Consider the following 20984-nt stretch of genomic DNA (forward strand, 5'->3'; position numbering starts at 1 on the left):
TCATTCAATCAGTAACTCTGATTAGGATGCTGGTGTGAACTTAAGCTTGTTTGGACGAAGAGCAGCTCTCCTCTCAAAATAATGGTGACACAATAAGGAACAAGACACCAGAATCTGCCTGGACTTTGTGAAGCTTCAGTTCGCTGCCATTTTTTTCCCATGCAAAAGTACAACTTCAGTGTATTGTCTAGTATATTGGCTTTTGTTTCAGTTATTTATTTATGCACCCACCTTTTGTAAAATCATTATTCTCTTCAACATGCAAAGTATAAATGATTTTATACCAAAACGTTTCCTGCAAAACTTAAGGGACACTCTTCTCCTGTAAACCTATCAAACTGGGAACTCATTGGTCAAAAATGGATCTCCTTCCACTACCTAACATGATTCTTGTGTTATTACCTTGCAGCTGCTTAGCTGCTCCCACCTATGGTGTCCTAGCACAGTTTGGGATCATTAGCAGAAGGTTTTTGTGCCCAATAATTAGGATTGGGGAAGGTCACAGCTTTAAAAACATCCAGATTTTCAGCTACTTGATTTGTGTGACAGTGAGTCTGTGAGAGCACTTTCTGGAGAAATTTGAAACGTACTAATTGTGGCTATTGAATAATGAATTCAAATACCAACTTGGCTGCTTGCGTATTTAAATAAGAGTTGTGATTTTCTTCTAATATGTATTTGATTTTCTCGCAGATGCAATTATACTTTCAGTTTGAAACCTAAACACAAGAACTTTGCTGAAATGCAAACAGCCTAAACTGCAATGACTTGCAGCAACCGCTGGATTACTCACATTCAGTAAAACAAAACAATCATTTGATCTACATTCAATATCTTCAATAAGACATTTCTCATCTGAGCACTACACATGGTATTTCTACGATCACAATCAAACATATAAATAAAATAGTAATTTTCTGAATATTCACCGTATTTTAAATCGTACATATATTTAGTGGAAAAGAGATGCTCATTGACAAATACAATAATCCAACTCCAATGTGCGTTGCTATTGCTCAGGAAGTCATCGTGAGCCAATATGACGTAAGAAATCACTGTAACTTAGTGTCCCTCTACCTCCTGGTGCTGTGTCCTTACTGCTGTGTTCCCAATCTGTCTCCTGCTGGCACCTTTACAAGATGTGGTGTTTTAGTGGAGACCAGCGTTCAGAACAATGCCCTTGTATTTCCAGTGGCTGCAGACATGTCTGCAGTGTTGAAACCAGGTGGAGTTTTATTCTGACTTTAACAAACATCACAAGAAAGGGTATTTATTCACAATTGAGATATGCATCAAGTCTCTCGGCATTGGGAGTGTAAAAGAAGCCATGGATATCAGTAATACTTACTCGCATGATTTGATCATAGTTCATGTCTTTTTTGTTGTTGTTTTCACTTTGAAAACAACAAGCGTCCTTAAATTAAAGTGGTAAGTGTGCCCCCAAGAGTCGTAAACATGTTACTGCATAATCGTTTGTAGCAAATCGGTTTCACTAAATCACTCAGAGTAGTTGAGGACTTTTGCAGGTATATATTGTATATGACGAAATTAACTGTTGTTCTTTACTGCAGCACCTTTTTGTCTTATGTTAGGAAAAGCTGAATAGGAGCAATAGTGATGATTATACACTGCAGGGTAAAGAAGGCCTTCCCAGGGTTTAGAAAATATTCATGTTGATTTAACTTTTTCATGTTTTTGTCATGGAGACCACAAGTGGACAAAGTGTCTTACAATGATTTTATCTGGCAGACTGTCAGAAAGCAATGCCTACCTTTGTAGTAGAAGTCCATTTTTTTTCTATGTGACTATTTTGTAGTCAGTTGCCTTTATTGCAATCCATGTACAATAAATCCACCACAATCATGTGTCTTCAGAAGTCTTTAAACTAGCAATTAGAGCACCAATTTTATCTTTGTTCCTCAGTGAGCTATTTTGCAAAGAAAGGGTAAAATCGGAACATTTTATTTGCGGCGCCAACGGCAGCAAAATCTGATCCTACAAAGTATTGACTCAGGGAGACTGAACTAAACTCTCTTCAGTACAATCAAATGCTGTAGTTGGAATGTGATAAAGTGTACAGCGATGTATAAATATTTTTGCAAGGCGCCGTCTGCACGCCACAATGGTTTCATATTTGACACAGCTTTTATTGTGGTGGGAAATCTTAACATTCTCTGTAGCTAATCAACTTTCAAAACATAAGCTGATTTGGGACTCCTTAAAATAATGCAAGAAACTCACAGCAGATGATCAGGTATTACTTTATTTGAAAATAACATTTAAGTGGTAAAACACTGTACAGAGTATGTGCTGGGGAGCTAAGATCCCCCTAGGAAGACAGCATGTGATGAGCTACTGGCCAGTTGTGAAAAACTAGCAACTATTTATCAATTTGTGACACAAGCAACCAACAAGCCTCTGGTGTGCTCTGCTGGTAACAACCTTCGTTCATGTTCAAGTCTGGGTCGGTTCATCTTTCAGCTAAATTCTGCAGTACAAATCAGTTTGTGCTTGTTCCAGCATCAAACAAAAACAAATGTAATTGTTTTTATAACAATACGTCACACAATAATGCAACCTCCTGATATAAATGCAGCCTTAATTCTGTGACAGAAAACGATGGCGCAGAAATGTAAGTAGAAAGTACTTTTATTTTATGACAATCCAGCTTTCACCTGGAAATGAAAATATAAAAACCAAAAACTTCACACATTGTGGAAACACTGGTGCGCATAAGCTTTACCCACTTAGCACTACTAAATAAGTGATTGTGTTAATACTGTATGGTTCAACTTCATTTGTGCATATGCAACCTAAGATACCGCAGCACATATTATGAATGAAAGAAAAAGCAAACCTACACTCCTAAAATAACGGGCATTCTGCACAATATCACATTATTTTATTGGTGAAGTCTCACGTCAGATTTGACACTAATCCCGTGAGATGGCAGTGACTTGCTCTGTAAGAATGCAACAGCACTAAAGAGATATTAGGTTTTTTTTATTGAATGTAAAGTGGTTTGCCATGCACACATGCAGCTTCTTGTGTTGGCGCCTCACTAGCTGCTGCATGACGTTGTTTGGTCTGCTTTCTGTGTGAAAATGAACCAAATCAGAGAGAGGTGTGAAATCTTTCAGCACTCCCATCCACTTTAACCAAGTTCCCAAGAACACGCTAGTGAAATGTTCAAATCGGAACCAAGTCCAACTGAGAAAATGACACTGAATACTGTGGCGTTACGTTCAACATAACTTCCTAAGTTATTGATATTGCTTCATGATACACACTTTTTTTTTTTAATTACTGAGAATTGTGCTTAATCTTAATTCTAAAACCAACAAAAAGAATGACCACAAAGAAAATGTGTAGTCTGCAGCTGCAGCCACATGGACATAGTGACCACCTGGTGATAAACTGAATGTGCTGATCGTCCTTGATACATCCATGTTCCCAGGCTTGTGTGGAAGACTCCATGCCAAATCATAAGGCTGGAAAAACACTACATAATCGTGAAAAGTCCAGCTAATAATTCAAATTGTGTCTACTTTAATAATACGTAATGATAAATACAAAACACTGTAAAGAACATAAACTGGCTAATACAAACTATATAAAGGAAGTGAGAAATTACAGGTTCGGTTAAAAAGTGTTCTTTACAGAAGCAGAACTTCTACGTCCTTAGAAGTAGGAAGAAATGCCTCGTCAGTGGCAGCAATTGTAGCTTTATGCTGAAAACTTTCCCACAACAACGACGACTCCCAAACTGAACCCCTTCCATTACTGCCCCGAGAAGTAGGTCCCCTCGCGACTGTGCGTCTGAAGGTGCCTTTTGATTTTGTCAGAGCGGCTAAAGCACTTGCCGCACACGGGGCAGCTGTACGGCTTCTCTCCGGTGTGGATCCTCATGTGGACCTTCAGATGAGCCATCTGAGTGAAGCCCTTCCCACAAATCTGGCAGCGAAAGGGTTTTTCTCCCGTGTGGCTCCGCTGGTGCTCCTGAAGTCTGCCGGAGGAGCTGCAGCACTTTCCGCACACTCCGCAGCGGTAAGGTTTTTCTCGAGTGTGCACTTGCACGTGGACGTGAAGGTGTCCGATGTGACTGAATGCCTCGCCGCAGACTTTGCAACAGAACGACGACATGTGGCCCTGCAAGGGAGATTTTTGATGGGGGCACTCCATGGCATTGGCCCCTTGGTTCCTCATGAGAGGGGTTTGTCCTCGGTTAGGGCCGGTCACCGCTCCTTTGGCGCTGCCCATCTGTCCACCGTTCTCAACACCAATAATGTCGATATTGTTCTCATTTGAGCAGTTTGGGTTGACTGGTGCAAGAGGCTGGGCACCGCTGCTGGATGATGCGGCACCTCTGTGACAGCCACCGCTCTCGCCCTTCACGTGCCTCGATGCGTTGCGAGATGCAGGATCTCTCTCCCTGTTCTCCACACCCTGAGTCTGAGGAAGGCTGGCTGTGTGGGGACCCTCTTGAGGGTACTCGTTCGCTACACGTGGGGGGGTGAACATGTTTTCCGCTGTGCTGCAGGAGCCATGTCCTCGAAGCTGATCTTCTCCCTGGTTGGGCCGCATGTCTCGTTTGTCTTTGATCTGAATGGGAATACGCTCTTGATGTCCCATACTTGGACTCCACTCTCGGCGGGGATGCTCACCGTCCTCTTCCTCCAACAGCGCCATGGACGAGCGATCTGAAAGGAAAGGGGCAAGAAGTGGAAAGGATGAAAAGAAACGTCATGCAACCAAGAACATGTCACATGGAGGCAAGGGAAGTTAATTCAAAGAGACTTTCAATTCATTTCAAAATATCGAGAGAAACCTGTCAGAATAAAAGCCTCCACAGCAATTTAACAGTATAGTCAGTTAGCACAAAGACTTGTGGGCATTTCTTATTTCCATTGGTGGTCCAACTGGTTATTTTGGATATTTTGGAACTGAAATTGGTTTAATGATTTAAAACACTACAATGTGACAAAAAGCAGGTAAAGTCTGCTTTTTGTAACTTTGAGAAATCACAGTGCTTTTCCCGTAACCTTGAAGGTTTAATCGCATTTGTAGATTTTAAGCGATGCATCAAGAGGTCTGTGACTTTGGACTGTTTTAGAAAAATAATTTAATTAACTGAAAACACTTTACCATTAAGTCAATTCTTGATTCTTTCTTCTTCTTCTTCCTCAGAAGGTAAAAAAAAACCTATTCTGTTGGAATCAACAAATATTGAAGATAAACATATATATTCTGTCCTTGATAGAGATGTAGTTTTAAATCCAACAGAAAATGGAAGCATTACAAAATCATTCCCATTTTAGGATGGTCTTGTAATAATCCCTACTTTTAAAAAGCATAAAGTTTCTTTAGATAAAAATAAAAAAAAATAGCTAAGTGTCTTTTTGTTTGAAGCCTGAACATTCTTTGTTGCGGTTTTTCTTTGTGATGTTTCTATTACCATGTTCTAAACAGCCAGTGAGCAAACACATGAAGACAACAAACAAAAAATAGAGCCACAGCTAATAATTTCTATTGATGCATGTTATGTTCCCAAAGAAAGGACCTAATGAAGGTCTCAAAACATTTTTCTAGCTGCTATCACTTGCTGTGTGTCCCCGCCAAACTAATGTAGGGTTATTTAAAATAAAGTGTCAAAGTGCAAAGGAAGAGTTAAGCTTCCCTCAGTCAGGTCTAAACTGGACGTCTGCTAGCTAGCTGACTGGCTAACGAACAAAGGTCGCTAACATGTTAGCCGCTTCTCAGCAGCGGCTAATAACGCTGATATTTCCACCACAGCTCTGCAAGGATACTCTATTAATAAATCGGACATTTGTTCCAAATACTGTCCCCAACCCCAGTCTGAATAACTAGCTTTAGCAAGAGTTGGTGGCGACGACGCCAACGGTTTCCCCCGTTAGCTCCTCAAAGTAGCTAACCTGGCCATATCTCTATCCCAGCGTCTCGGAGCCTCCGTCTCAGATGGTCGTTCTCCCGCTCCCTGATCGCGATCTCCTCTTGGTACTCCAAAATCGTGTCCTCGACAGACTTGTAAATCTCCTGTGCGGCCAGCATAAGACGCTCAGTCAAAAAGACGTTCAGAAACTGAAGTTTGGTCATTTTCCTAGATTTCTCTGGAGATCCTAGGGAACATCCAAAATGGACCAAAAGGATGCTTTTCCCGGTCACGTGACCTGGATCAGCTCTTCTTCTTCTCTCCCCTCTCGATCTTCTCCTTCTCCCAAAAGAGTTTGTATGTCAGGCTGATTTGTCATTTAATAGCACGACTTCTCATGGTAGTATTCATAATTGAAAAGGTGTTCCTCCAAATAGATGGACAATTCAGCTATCCATAATGCAATTCACGCTTAATACCACACCACGTATTCCAAATATCTTAAATCTCCTCGTTCACAGCAAAATGATTCACTAGTTACTTATTAACACATTTTTGAAATACTTTTCTTGAACTAATGTATTCATTTAAGTGTCCGAAAGGTTTTTTGTTTTTACTTTGAGGGCTGCGCAAGGAAATGAAAGACTATTTGCACCATGCTGCCTTTTATAAAAGTGGACTGCACTGACTTAATTCAGTGACAGTCGCGGTAACGTTTCATTACGAAAATAATGAAAGGGAATATCTGATATAAAGACAGACATTTTTTATATCAGTTTGTGGGACCAACTCAGGATTGGAGTAGCCTGAAAAAAATTACAGTCAGAAGTTTTCTCTGCAGCCAAAACATTTCTGTGTTTAGGGCCACAAGCAGGCCTCCTGACACACATTTAAAATAAAAAAATAAAAATAATAACAATAAAAACACTTTTTTGAAGAAAAAAAAAATCTCAAAAAGGGGCACGAAGGGGCATGAAGGATTAAAGGAGCAGGAGCTTAAGCCTCCTCGGCCCCCCCTTCTGCACGTGCCTGCATCTAACACAGTAAATATGTTTCATTAAATTTTTAACAAACAACTCGCTTTTACCACGATAATTATGTTAAACTAAATAATTGTCTAATATTTTTTTTTTAAATATACAAGTTTTCCTAAATAGGCTTCTAGATTTTTTAAAAATATATAGTATTTTTGCTCTCTGGCATCTTGCTTTGTGCAGAGTGCAAGAGGCTTTTCCTCTATCTAATGTTGTCGTCTCTTATTTAGTGGAAATATTGCTGTTTATGAGACTTTCTAAAAAATGATAACATTTTTCAACCTGTATGACTCCACTGTTGAAAATGAGGAACATTCACAGATGACATTGAAATAAATAAATTCCAATGCAACATCTAGTTGACGTAATTCCTCTGGAACCTGTTGGAGGAAAAACATCCCAACTTCAGAAGACGTGCTTTTGACTTAACAGTGTTCTCATCCTCCTATGAGTATGAGAGACGCCATGTCAAGAAGACGAAGTGGAACCTGCAGGATCTTCTTGACAAACAGGTCTTGATTGTCCCTCTTTCTGGACATGGGATAAATATAATCAGTTTAAAAGCAAACATGAATGGTTCTATGCCAGAAATGGAAAGACTGGGATGCACTCTATATACACTTTTCTCATAGTGCTGCCAAGAATGTAAAACTACTTTTACCCCTGATGAACTGTGAGAACATTTGTCATTTTCTATTGATTGGCATCAAACTTCCTTGTAATTCTACAACAGAAGAACATTGTTAAAAATAGGAAAGTAAATATATGTTTACGTAATCTACAATTAGTTTCTCATGTACATTATTTCCAAAGAAGCAATGAATTAAACATGTCTTTATTATAGAGCTTTTTTCAAAGACACCAAAATGAAGTGACAGGAAACACAGGCTCTAAAGCAGAAAACAATAGCTAAGCACACAAAAACTATACAATTAAATAATAACGTAAAATGGAGTTGAGTTCAAACATTTTGCAAAGTTGAGTAGTTATATGAATAAATCATCTAAGTATGGTAAAGTATTGTCATTATGAAAACTTTAGTTTCTCATTAAAATCTAAAAGAAATTAACCCAAACACTGTCGTTCTCAAGATGTCCATCAGAGGGCGCTCGTAACATCTTATCAGTTTAATTGTTTAATCTTTAAACTTTTCTAAGGATTTGTTGAAATGAGTTATCTTTAACATAACGTAAAAACTATTAGGAATACCAGAGGCTCTTTTTATTGCATAGTAATTTGGAGAAACTTTAATTAAATGGGTTCACAAACTTATTCCCCTTGCTGCTTCTCGCCTTGTCTCAGAGGTAAAGAGGCAGTTTCGTGCAGAAGATGCTGGTGGCGTGGTTCGGCTGCAGCTCTGGTCGGACAAGTTAGAAGGATCACCCTGACTGAAGCGATCTTCGGGGCTTGTTCATCTTGCAGAAATTCTGCAACAGATCTGGAGAAAAATTATTTTTGCACAACTGAAAACACATGTGAAACACCTTTTTTTTTAAATTTATTTTATTTATTTTTTTTTTGCCCCCCGCCCCGCCACTTAATTGCATCCACCCGGAGTCTGGTGCGCCTTTATGCGCACAGCGGAGCGACAGATGTGTCCTCTCCGTCGCATCATGTGGATTGTTCTGGGGTTTGTTTTGGCAGCTGGCGGCGCCGATGGGAGCTGGGGGTGTCAGCTGCCCCACGACTGGAGACCGCAGACGGAAGCGTGCCGCGCTGAGCTGGCGGAGATCATCGTCTTTGCCAAGGTGCTGGCTCTGCACAAAGAGTCCTACAGCGTGTACAACTACCTGCCGTGGCAGCACGACACCGACCTGCTCTTCTCCGCGGAGATCGAGCTGCTGTGCGACCAGTCCTGGGGCAGCATGCTGGAGGTCCCCGCTGGCTCCAGGTTCAACGTCAGTGGCCTGGGATACTTGCCTTGCTTCTCCTACAGCGTCACCGAAAACAACAACTACTACTTCTTCCTAAGGTGACCAGTGTCTGCATCCTCTATTCATGGGCCCTATTGAGTTATAAATGAATAACCGCCATGCATGCATCTGGGGTGAATTGTTATGGTACCCAAAGGAGTCTAATGAAGATTTATTATATATATTTTTTTTTTGGGAGGGGGTTGGGGGTGTTCATTTCCCTTTTGCATTATTCCACATATGTTTAAAAGGCTACATCATTTGTTATGTTTGGAGCAGTTTGCCTCCAACACTTTGAGTGTGCAGACTTGCTGTCCTAATTTGACATGCATGACCCAGTTGCACCCTCTCACTGATGTGTTCAGTTTTGTTTCTTAAGAAATTCTGCAATTCATTTAACCTTTTCTCAAAAGTTCTGACATATGCACAAATAACTAAAAAAAAAAAAAAAAAAAAAGACCCATAACATGTGTTCAATTGTTGCCATTGAGCTTGGAGGTTCTCTGACTCTGAGAATGGTAAATACTTCTATTGCATGTAGAATGGACATCTTTTATTAGGGCTTCTCTTAAAGGTTGTCATTAATGTGCCTTGTGTCCAAGTTACTCAAACTTTAACGTATTTTATTGCGAATAACACAAAGCAGTGGGTAAATGTGAAACAGAAGGAAATTTATATATCTTACTGTTTGAGACCCATTTACTCTGACACCCTTAAATAAAATTCAGTGTGACCAATGGACTCTTTTGGGAGACGTAAGCTCAGGAAATGATGCAAAGAAGGATACTTCATAAAAATCAAGAAAACAATGGTCAACCCTGACCATCCTCTTCATGAGACTTTCTTGTGAAAAAAGGATTGTCTTCAGCCATAGCCTTCTTCAGACTTTCCGTAATACAGAACACTATAGAGATCTTTTGTGCCAACAGCCATCACAATCTACAATAACTCTCTGAAGAATCTGAATTAATACCAGTTACAAGAATTTCCTTTTGGGATCAATAAAGTATTTTTGAATTTGAATTTTAAAAAATGGGAGTTTTACTATCTAAACTTAAAGTGGAAGATATCTATACTCAAAATGATTTTCTGTTGATAATTGCAGTCAGATTTGGTTCCATAAAGTATTCATTCAAATAGCAGAACACAAATGTATGCTGTACTTTTAGGTTTTTTATTTGTTAGAAAAAATTGTGACCCCATGTATCATTTTAACTTTAACTTTATAATTATCCTCTACTTTTTACGGGTCTCCAACAAAATCCAGTAAGCAGCAGAAGGTTAGTAGGAAGTAAGGTTCCTATTTTCACCAGATTTTATTTTAGGCTTAAATAAGAGGTTTTTTTATGTTACATAAAATTTGCAGCACAAATGTAAACTTTGGATAACCTTTATTTCAAATATGAATTATTTAAAATAAAGTACATCTTTCGATGCTTAGTGTCTTGGGGTGTGGCTTCTCCATAAACTCATTACAAATTCCTTTTGAATCAGTTTTTTTGAGGCTGCTTAGCAATAGTTATTTACAGAAGAGCTGTTACCAAGTCCACAGGGGACATTTGTTTTCCTCTCCCCCAAAACATCTTCCTGAACAAAAATAGCTTCTCCAGTCAATCATGAGTACATGCTCCCTAGACAGGATAAATCACAGCCTAACACTGAAAAAAATTATCGAAGGACATCCCTCAGGAACCATAAAAACAGACTGAGAGTGCTGCTAAAGCCATACGTTTGCTGAAAAATATTTGGCCCACTTTTTGCTCTCTCTGGAGTTCAACTTTCTCTGTTAAAGAAAACTTCATCGCATTGATGCTAAAAATGATCGATATTCACTGTCAGTTACTGTACCTGATATTCTGTTAGTTCACTTCTTTTTTTTTTTTCTTTTCTGCCGTCCTTAGGTTTGTCTACCCTGAATCTGCAATTCCAAATACTTTTAGTCCCCGTGATTACATCTAACCTTTGACATCATGTGCTGAAGAAAAACATGAGCTCTCCCTCACCACTTTAACATACCTACGGCACAGCCTCTGATAGGGACTGCTAGGCAGAGGACGATCCCCGAGGGCCTTGAAATGAAATCCAGATGAATAACACAAAACTTCCTGCAGATTTGAAGCACACTTCATAAATCCCTCTCACCTTGTAATTTACTGGTTGAGTCATCCACACGCTTCTCTGGGTTTTATAATGTTAAATCAAAGTCTGCCAGCAAATTGCATAGTTATATTTTTTAAATGTTAACAGGTATATCTATGCAATGAATTAGCAGGTTTCCTGTGTGAACTTTCATACTTAGCGAGAAGGCAAAATCATAGTTTTTTTTGTTTTTGTTTCCTGCATGTGTGTGCTACCCTGTTATTGTCATGTTAACTTAATTTTATTGAGTTGTTCTGCACTTTGGTCGCCATCTGTTGTTTTATGAACGCGCTACACAAATAAATTCATATTGACGTGTATTTTCATTTGGAGTTAGTCAGACATGCAAACATTTTGCTTTGTTTTTTTTGTTGTTGTTGTTGTTGCTGTTGTTTTCTTTATTAAGCGTATTTGTGCTCTTTTTGCCATCTAGGATGGATGAAAACTACAACATTATTCCGCACGGAGTTAATTTCCAGGACCCCATCTTCCCTGACACTCCAGAGAACCACCGCATGTTTGCCAGCCTCTTCCAGTTCTCCAATTGCACACCTGGAACTCAAGTCCACAGCTTCACTCCGGAGTGGGAGGCCCAAGAGGATAGCCGGGTACGTACGCAATGAAGATGGTGACTGATGTCGGTGACTTACACCCACGTTGCAAAAAACAGAGACTCTAAACTTGACTCAGACTTGCTCAGGTAAAGACTCTAAATTTGATCCTCAGTCAAGTTCTAAGAGTTTTTATCTGATGTGTAATAAATGATAAAAGTCAGCAAGTGCAGACCAAATGAGTAAATATTAATGTAAAAATTCCCTCTGGGCAAGTATTGTATATACACATGATTTGTCATGGTGATGTTACACACAGGAGGTTTGGATTCCAATGTTTCTTGGCAGGAAAAGGAGTAAACAGCAGCTTTTGACTTCCTCTGTTTTTATTTAATATCAGCAGTATTAAGTAAACATTTATAGTCAGTAAGCCACTGACTGCAGGTTCTCATGTTTCAGGGTGTGTTTGATCAATCGATCAATCAAATTTTATTTGTATAGCACATTCCAGCAGCATGGCATTTCAAAGCGCTTTGCATCATAACAAACACAAAAACACAAAGTTCTTGCCTTTGCATCCACAAAAGGTTTACTGGTTACACTCCTACTGTGTTATACGGAACAAAATACCTATTAGTATTTTTATTCCCACTCACGATCACAGTCACACAGTTTACAGCGGTGTTAACAACCTTTCAATGGGCTTCTGGCACGAGGTACACGTGATGCATAAACTAAGAACTGATATGGGCAGATTTCAGACGTCTTTAACACTGAACCATTTATTAAATGACCAAAGATTCATGTTAAAACAAAATAAAAATAATTTATCTTCGACATCTTACTCTTTTGGGATTGAGCTGGCCTCATTATGAAAACACTTTTAGCTCTTTATGTTAGACGTATTAATTTAGAAATTTGACATTAACTAATCTTTTTTTTCACTTGGTGTCTATGAATGTAAATGCACGTTCATAGTTTACTGAGGTAAACCTTCAGTTAGATGTTCAAGATTTGATGGGATGCGACATAGTGCATATGCCTGTTAGGCATATGTGCATATGTTTGCTCGTTATGCATTTGTATATTTCTACTGGATTGAAGCTATTGTATGGCGTCATTTGAGTGTTGGCTTGTTTTGTTTTTAATCTGTAAAGCATGTTGTTTGCTAATTAAATACAGTTTGCTTTGTTTGCCACAATTCACAGCATGTAATCACAGTTTTGTTTCTGAATTGAACATGAAATAGATGGTGATACTGATGTTACATCTCCATGCGCTATATTTGGCTTGTAGATAATTTTTCACATTCATAACCTACAGTATTTCTCTGTATTTGACAAACTACATGGCATGGATACGCAATGTTTAATCCGAAGACTTGAACTTAAACTTGAGTTTTGGATTTACCCTGTAAAGACTTGTGTTACATTTGCCTTTTAAAGACTCAACTTGACTTGCACTTTGATCTAAGAGATTTGTCTTGACATTGACCTGTTCCTCAAAGGTTTAAGCCTCAAATCAGACCAGCACTGGAATAGTTGGGACTTTACCTAGACGTACCTCTAAAAAACCTAACTTGGCTTGATTTTGAATTACTCCTTCAAAACGTGGGAGCTAACTCGGAGTTGGCCCTCAAGGTCTTGACATTTGACCTCTACTGTTGTGTCCTCTAATGTGGACACAACAGAGCTATGTATATAAGTTTGACTTTGAAAAGAGTCATTTGAGTTTTCTGCTTCAGGCTTTTGGTCAAATAGCCCATTCTGGTTCAGCTGTAACTGTTGCACAAAAGTTTACCCTCAAAAGAAGTTGGACATACCATGGGACACACAAAAAAGGATTAGGCCTCACATCCGTTTGTTTTCGATGAAATGATGGAAAAAGCTGGCATGTCAAAATGTTCTTAATGCATGAGAAACCAGAAGCACATTTCTTGAGGTTTGGCAAGACAGAGAACTTGCAATGTCTGAAGGAAAATTGAAAAAGCACGAGAGTTAATAACTGAATTGTTAAGAAAATTAAAGCCAGGAATAGGACATTCATTGCAGTATCAAATATACTGCTACACATAAAATACTTTTGAGACTTCCCACAAACCCATGCACCTCATAAAAGAAGGACCCTGCCCTTCTTTTTTTCTTTTTCAAAATAACTTGATGTTGTTGAGCAGAGTTGTTTTCCCATCTAAACATCAATGCTGATCCCTTAGTAGTAAAATGTGTGCCTTTTCCTAAATTATGGTATTATGTAAAAATTGTGAATTTGCTCCATCTAATACATCAGATTTAGTCCGGCCTTGTTTTTCGTCTGTCTACAATTATTTTCTGGCTTTTCTTACAAAAAGAAATCTGCCATGGATTTCCGTGAACCTTTGGATCGGGGCTGTGATTCTAAACACGCAGCTGCATTTTTTCGAATAGATCATTGTTTCGATAAGTAATCCTCTTCAAAATTAGAAACATAATGGTCCTTTACTCTTGATCAAACTTATAAGAACATGCTTGAGCTGACTGTGATTTAAGTGGTAAAGTAGGACGATTTGGACTCTAGATTACAACATTAATAGGCATTGGCTATACACTTGTTTTCAGTTTACTGTGGCACGATTCAAGTTTTTTTGTGTGTTTTTTTTTATTGAAACATGTTCTGCTGCACTTGATTGACTTGGTTTTGTTTTTATGCCCTTGAGCTATTTAACTTTTGGGTTGTTTTAACTATTTAGGAGAAAATTATAGGTATTTCCAGTGTATTTACCTTATAAATAGAGGGAAAAAAATCCTTGTAAACATTCCTACCCCTCATTACATCTCTGACATCAATGAAAAACAATTAGAAAGAAAGGAGATAGCAAACAAAGCTCGCTGAGTGAGAGCAGACACATTTCAGTGTGTGTGGAGAGGTAGGCAGGGCAGCAAAGCAGTTAGTGGGGCAAATATAAGGGCTGATCTCCTGGAAACAACCATACCACTGTGCCTCTTGCTGCTTGAAAACAGGACAAGTTATTTACCGCTAAGTACACAAGCATTACATGTTTACCTGCAGCAGTAAATAAGTATTCACAACCACTTGTAGACTTTCATTTTCGACTGTGTCCACAGCAAGAATTTTGAAACCAACCAGACTTGCAGGTTGGGAAGTAAAAAGATAAAGTGTCTGCTGTTCAATCCTTAACCAAACACTGTGTTGAATTGTGGTCTGTACGTACTCTGGAAGGTCCGAGACGTTTCTTCACTCCAGGTAGGAAGAATTAGAACAAAGATTGTTCTAATTGGGACCTCACTTTAATAGAAACAGCTGTGCCGAACTCAAGATGACGTCAATCTTCTCTGCTTTTGTGGATCAAGCACGACGACGTCACATTTCTCACCAATCACACAGTCGTTGTAGGAGACCACACAAAAAAACAAAAGTTTACCCAGATGATCTAGATTTTCCAGAGCGAGAAATTTGAGAGAGATGAATGATGTAATTTTTTTTCTCTTATCCAAAATAGGGAACAAGTTGTTGCAGAGTATGTGCAGACTTTTTTTTACTTGAAATATGAAGCAGAGAGAAGCAGTGCCATCTATCCACCAGCACAACAGTTGGTCATCATGAAAACTGACAGGCCAATAAAGATACTTTTGTTGACGCATAAAAAAACCCGATATTTTTTAGACATTCACTGCTCCTCTCCCAATACATTACTTCATCAACATCCTCTGGACAATTTAGAATGACAGTTTGTTTCATTCTGGGTTAAAATGAAATATTAATTGATTCTGAGGCCTAAGTGAACCTGCAATCCTGTAGCTACTGATCAAATTATATTTAAATTATACATAATCCACAAATTCTTTCATAAAAAAAAGTTTAAACATATATGTTGCATAGGAGGCGAAAGAAAATCAGTAAGAAGTAAAGTAGAAGTCTCTGAAACATGGCAACTACTACATGGCAGCAGCTGCTACCTTTCCTGAAAAACCTCAGTAACTCTGACAGCCATAATCTTGGAGTGCTCCACCGCAGACCGAGTGTGTCCTCATGTAAAAATCATTTGTGGGCACAAAAAATGCAAAGTTGGTAAGTTGTTAAATTTAACACTTTCTGCTTTTCCCTGTTCGGTGTCTAAATGTGATTCTTTTCCGCTTGAAAGTTTCATACTTTCACATAAAGTCCTCCGGGAACAAAGTGAAAGCACATGGAAAGACTGCACAGCTAATATTACAACAAGTAAAGTTCTAGCCAATGATGTGGGTCGGCAGCACTTTTTTTTTTTACATTTCCTCAAAACCCTCAGTGGTTGTTATCTGATGGCAGAGAATTTACATCGGTTGTCCCGCTGGCCCATGTGGAAACATTAGAGTCTGCTGAGGAAATCTAAGAAACACAGTCAGAGCCATATGGAGGTAATTTTTTTGTTTTAGCCAGGAAGGGTTCAGGTCTTTGGATCGTCTGTCTCAGCTTTGCGGGCATGTTGGCTTTCAGCTCACAACAGTGTCTCAATGAAACAGAGAGACTTTGCTTGGCTGGTTTCACCACACTCTACTTCACACAAGGTTTTTTTTATGATAAGAATAATTTTTGCATGTCTTTATTCTCGTCAGCTCACATGCAGACAAGCTTATTCAGTTTGTTATTAGAATCTGATTCTGCTTTGCCTTTTGTTTTTGATGTGAAGTTGCACTTACTTCAAATCCAAAATCAAAATTATTTATCCAATTTATTTATTAAGTTCATTTAAAAACTGAATGTTTGCCATACGGACAAAAATAGATTAAAAAAAAAAGAAAAACAAAACACAAAGAAAAAAAGACTCGAAAGTACTACACAGATAATACGAGCATATCAATTCACAAGTGATTAGAAACAATTGAAAAAAGATGTGTTTTAAAAGAGACTTAAACACAGGAAGAGAAGTCCAATGTTTAAAGGCAGCTCGTTCCAAAGGTTGGGAGTCATAACAGAAAACGTTGAGCTCCTTTAAACTTCCACCTGGGAAACTAGAAGCAGCTGGTCAGCGCTTGCAGGTTTGCAAAGAAAGATACAAAGTGAGAAGATACTAAAAGGCAAAGAGGAGAAAGAGGCCAGATCAGATGAGATGTGTTCATGTATACAGATACCCCCATCAGCACTTTGAAAAAGGTGAAGAAGAACTAGAGATGGTTGACTGACACCAGCATAAAGTGCACTGCAGAAGACAAGGGGATGTATTCATCTCTCCAAGTCATGCCTAGATAAACCTAGTTTAAGTTTTGCTTTGCTTGTTTTAAATGGAAAAAACTTTTTTGCAGGACAGATTTCTTGTATTAAATTTAATGGGAGTCCACAGTTATTCCTGAGTTCTGTCAGATGTATGACTCCAGAAAATAAAATGTAATAGGCAGGTTGCTTTTTAGGCCTGATTATAATCAACTGCTATCATTAAAACAAAGAAATCCAATACGGACTGGATGATGCATGGATGTTTGGATGCTACAGATAGGTAGATCTGAAATGTGTCATGTTTTTCTCTGATGTAAGAAAAACAGAAGAGGACCGCAAGAAAGAGGGGCAGAGGCAGCACACAAAATTTTCATCACTAACATGAAACCTTTTATCACTCAGAGAGCCAATCAAATGCCGCCCCCTTTATATGCACTCAGTGCTCCACATGAGAAACAAGATGGGAGTATCGATCTCTGCTGGAAGATCCAAAAGCGCAAAAGTCACAGAGTTTCTCACACATCTTCGTCTGCAGCTACATCTGAATTTGGCTCTTCCTCATTTTCACCACACTCTACTTCACACAAGACGCAGGAGAAACGCGATTGCCTTCACATTGTTCCCCTTCAGTGTTTTTTGTTTCTCTTCCCAAATCCCTTGTTTTAAGCTGCAAGAATCCAAAAATAATCCTTTTTTGGCTCATTCTTATACAAACATGGGAATATCCTGGAAGACTTGTGAGCTGTTGATTCAGGCTCTGGGCCCAAAGAGCCTGTCAGCAGCGTTCCCTCATGTGACTTACACAAAGAATAGGCCGTATCCAAATAGCAGTTCTACATCATACATGTAACAAAAAGTTTTTTTTTTCTTTTTTATGACTTTATGGGGTCAGCTCAAGCCCTTAGCAGGTCTTAGAATAGTTCCCAAGTAACCATGTGACATCAACTAACAGAAACTTTGTTTAGTTGATTTATATGCGTTAGCCCTGAATTTATGACTCTTGTAAATCTTCTCAATATCACTACTAACCTCTTCAAATGGAGCAAATGGTGCATATCAGTAACATTAAACCAAAATCCATAAAACTGATACTGGTTTTACAAACTCATTGTAAATAGAAATTTAAAGTTACGTGCAAAACTTTGGCCTGGGTTGGTTTTGCTTCCAAAATGCTGTCGCGGACGTTTGCATCATGTCAGCAACAGCGCATCAGATAAACAGCTGAGACATAAGTGTTACATGGGGTGGATTACAAAATCTGTGCTTCCCAAAATGGGTGACACGCACCCCTTACAGCTGGATTGAAACAACAGAACATGAAACATGTCAGAACAAAGAAATATCATGGCAGCATTATTTTAAAAAAATCTTTCGTTTCTGAATCAATTTATTACATAAGGCATTGCCATGTTTTTCACTAATTAATCAAAGCTTCACTTTGTTATTAAAGTAGCAGTTGCACATTTTAATGTTGTCAACCAATAGGAAAGAAAAATATGTTTTCATCGTTTTAGTCAGAATATTTATAAAAATCAAAAGTTCTTCTGATGCAAAATAATATCTTGGAGGTAACACTGTGCATTGCAAAGAAAAGATTCATGATATTGGTCTCCCTCTATAAAATGAAAGTGGTCAGTATTCAAATATACAAAGAGTTTTTCTGATATTTGGTTGAAAACAGTTTCTAAAGCTATCTTTTTATTTCTGTCCACTTGAATTACGTGTCACTTTTCTTCCACGTCACAATTATTCGCTACTGACATTTATCCATGCGAGTTTCCCCTTTTTTACTAAAAATTGCTTTTGTGGAAAACTTGAATAACCAACGCTCTATTTTTTTTCTGTCTCTTCTCAGCTGTTGTGCTCCACAGTTCAGAAAGCTCTGTTTGAGGAGGAGGAGCGAGTGAGGACTCTCTCCCAGAGAGTGCGTACTTTGGAGAAAGCCAACGGCCACCTGAAGGAAAAGGTGAAAACTCTGAAACGTCTCTTGCGTCTGGCCCAACGAGAAACCACGAAGGAGCAGCAGACACTCAGCCTTAAACAGCTCCATGAGTCAAAGGTGGCCCAAACTCACCCTGACCAGGACACTACCCAAGACCAAAAGAACCAAGAACTTCAAAAAGTGCCACCAAAGAAGCTAAAAACCTAGGCACTCATTGGTTTAATAGCAGCAGAAATAACTATTTTTTTTTTGTCTTCAGTGATAAATCACGCAATATGCCTTTTGATGACTTTCTCTCTCTCTTTTAGTGCTGGACACATCATGCATTGTATCAATATTATGATCTTGCCTATGAAATGCAGAACACAACATATGCTAATATGTTAATTGTGAACACTAAAAATATTGTGATAAATGGCTTGAATGGTGCTGCCTCATAAGTCAAGATGCTTTGCGTTGTTTTATTTGAGCAGGTCTGTCTTTAAAGGTTTTCCACAGAACTAATCTCGAGGACATGGACCAAATGGTGGAAGTGTTTGGATTAAAATGTTGTCATGCTATAAATATGTACAGTCCATTTTTTTTAATGAGACATTGATGAAGAGAAGTTTCTTCTGTTCCATTCTTTACATTGTTGTCATTATTCAAAGTTAAGCCAGTGTCCATACACAACATGTTTATGAAAAGAACATTTTTTTATTTTTATATATTTTTTTTACATGTGAATTTGCCACCTTTGGCTTGTCGTAGCTAAGATCACAACACATTACTTCTCTCAATAAACCACTTTTGAGTGATTATGTTTTCTTTTTGTTGGTTTTGTATTTGGTGCGGAGCATCATATGGTTTAAGGCTGATTTATTGCGTGTCAGAGATGAAGGTTGTCTTTATGAAGCATTCTGTGATTGCTTTGGTTTTTGCTCTGTTTCATTTATACCCTAAGCTTTTCCATTGCTGCAACATCTTTTATATAAAGCAGCTTTGAAAAAAAAAAATAAATTATCTTTTTCAAAAAAGTTATCCTCTGGTTATTAATGGCATGTGTGACATGTTGAATTAAAATTTTCTTTATGACCCTTTACAGTGATATCTGTGAAATGTAATATTCCTCTTGAACGCTGCTTTCAGTACAGAGTGCCAGCTTTATATATATCCCAGTGATATATTAGTTTGAGTCTTGTGCTGTTGAAGATTTATGTTTTTAACATTACATGTTCTTGTCTCTCACAGTTCTCCAGATTTAGGCAGTCAGCAAGAAATAAAAAAAAAAGTTTTCATGTTCCAATCTGAATCAGATGTGATTCTTATGATTTGTTTCCTGATGTTATTGCAGTATGGGGGTCAACATAAGTTAATGTTCAAAAATCTGGAACACTAATGTTTTAAGATGAATGTGTCTGGAAATATGTCTCGCCAAGAAAAGAAGAAAACAGCCCCTGACAGCTGTGAGCGCTGTTAAACTTAGGTGAGAATTTCAGAACCCTCTAGGAATGTTCCCATAACCTCCATGTTTTAAAACGAAGAAACGATGCATGCATTAGAGTATGTTTTCGTGTTCTTCATAGCCTATGAAATTATAAGTGTCCGAGAACAGGTACAATATCAAAGGGCATCATTAATCCGAAATGAAAATTACTCCTGCGTGGGTCACTCCACCATTTTCGGACTGATGTGAAATGTTGTTTACAAGTGAAATTTCCAACAGTCTTTTCAGGAAACCTAAATCAAATGTTCTTCCAGGGCTCAGTTGTGTTAACCATTAACGGGGGCATGCAGCTCTTTGCACAGAAAGAGAAGAAACAAACACAGAAACGTAAAAACAAAAAGAAAGTACGGGGGCTTTCCTACGAGGCGGCTTACAGAAATGCTTAGTGTACTTAGCAAATAATTATATAGTGAATCATTTAAGGCCTAACGTTAAGCAGGAAGATTTTGGTGGAACGGCTCATCGCTGGTTGTCCAATTTGTTGGCTGTTTGCCCTCCCCATGAAAGGCCTGCATTGGACGACCTCGCCAGTGGCCCGGACCCCTTGGATCTGGGCCAAAGATGATATACGCACGCTGCTTTCTCAACACAAACCGCTGCACAGAGCAAAGCTGCAAAACAGATGTCAAACAATGTGGCTGCTCAGAGGTGGTCCCTTTGAGGAGGCTATTTGAGCCGGCTTTCTGCTGACATGATTTGTTCATTTACCCTTCTTTCATCTTGTCAAATGCTGTTACCTACTCTATCTGGTTCTGGTTTTATTTCTTTCCTTAAGTAATCCAGCAGAGTCTGATCAGTTAAGATATCCTTCAGTTTGCGATTGACTTGTTTCCATATGTCCT

General features: G+C 38.6%; 2 protein-coding genes across 2 annotated transcripts; one reads left to right on the forward strand and one right to left on the reverse strand.

Moving 5' to 3' along the window:
- Positions 1 to 2242: 2242 nt before the first annotated feature.
- Positions 2243 to 6178, reverse strand: LOC129358552 (zinc finger protein 77-like). Its single transcript, XM_055027684.1, has 2 exons — positions 5934 to 6178; positions 2243 to 4700 (listed from the first exon to the last, which is right to left on the reverse strand). The coding sequence occupies exons 1-2, from the start codon at positions 6112 to 6114 to the stop codon at positions 3781 to 3783; spliced, it is 1101 nt and encodes a 366-aa protein (XP_054883659.1). The 5' UTR covers positions 6115 to 6178; the 3' UTR covers positions 2243 to 3780.
- Positions 6179 to 8237: 2059 nt separating this feature from the next.
- Positions 8238 to 19882, forward strand: ccdc3b (coiled-coil domain containing 3b). The gene is made up of 3 exons (XM_055021267.1): positions 8238 to 8896; positions 11410 to 11584; positions 18570 to 19882. Exons 1-3 carry the CDS (start codon positions 8496 to 8498, stop codon positions 18861 to 18863), a joined length of 870 nt encoding a protein of 289 aa, XP_054877242.1. The 5' UTR covers positions 8238 to 8495; the 3' UTR covers positions 18864 to 19882.
- Positions 19883 to 20984: the final 1102 nt, after the last annotated feature.

This window comes from Poeciliopsis prolifica, unplaced genomic scaffold (genome assembly GCF_027474105.1).
Source record: "Poeciliopsis prolifica strain line A6 unplaced genomic scaffold, Auburn_PproV2 SCAFFOLD003, whole genome shotgun sequence".
Lineage (NCBI taxonomy): Eukaryota > Metazoa > Chordata > Actinopteri > Cyprinodontiformes > Poeciliidae > Poeciliopsis > Poeciliopsis prolifica.

Excerpts from the sequence above, each read along its gene's own strand:
- LOC129358552 (XM_055027684.1), bottom strand. The coding sequence starts at position 6,114 with ATGACCAAACTTCAGTTTCTGAACGTCTTTTTGACTGAGCGTCTTATG. Across the intron at positions 4,701-5,933 it reads TGGGATAGAGATATGGCCAG|ATCGCTCGTCCATGGCGCTG; the intron begins GTTAGCTACTTT and ends CTTTCCTTTCAG.
- ccdc3b (XM_055021267.1), top strand. The coding sequence starts at position 8,496 with ATGCGCACAGCGGAGCGACAGATGTGTCCTCTCCGTCGCATCATGTGG. Across the intron at positions 8,897-11,409 it reads AACTACTACTTCTTCCTAAG|GATGGATGAAAACTACAACA; the intron begins GTGACCAGTGTC and ends TTTGCCATCTAG. Across the intron at positions 11,585-18,569 it reads AGGCCCAAGAGGATAGCCGG|CTGTTGTGCTCCACAGTTCA; the intron begins GTACGTACGCAA and ends GTCTCTTCTCAG.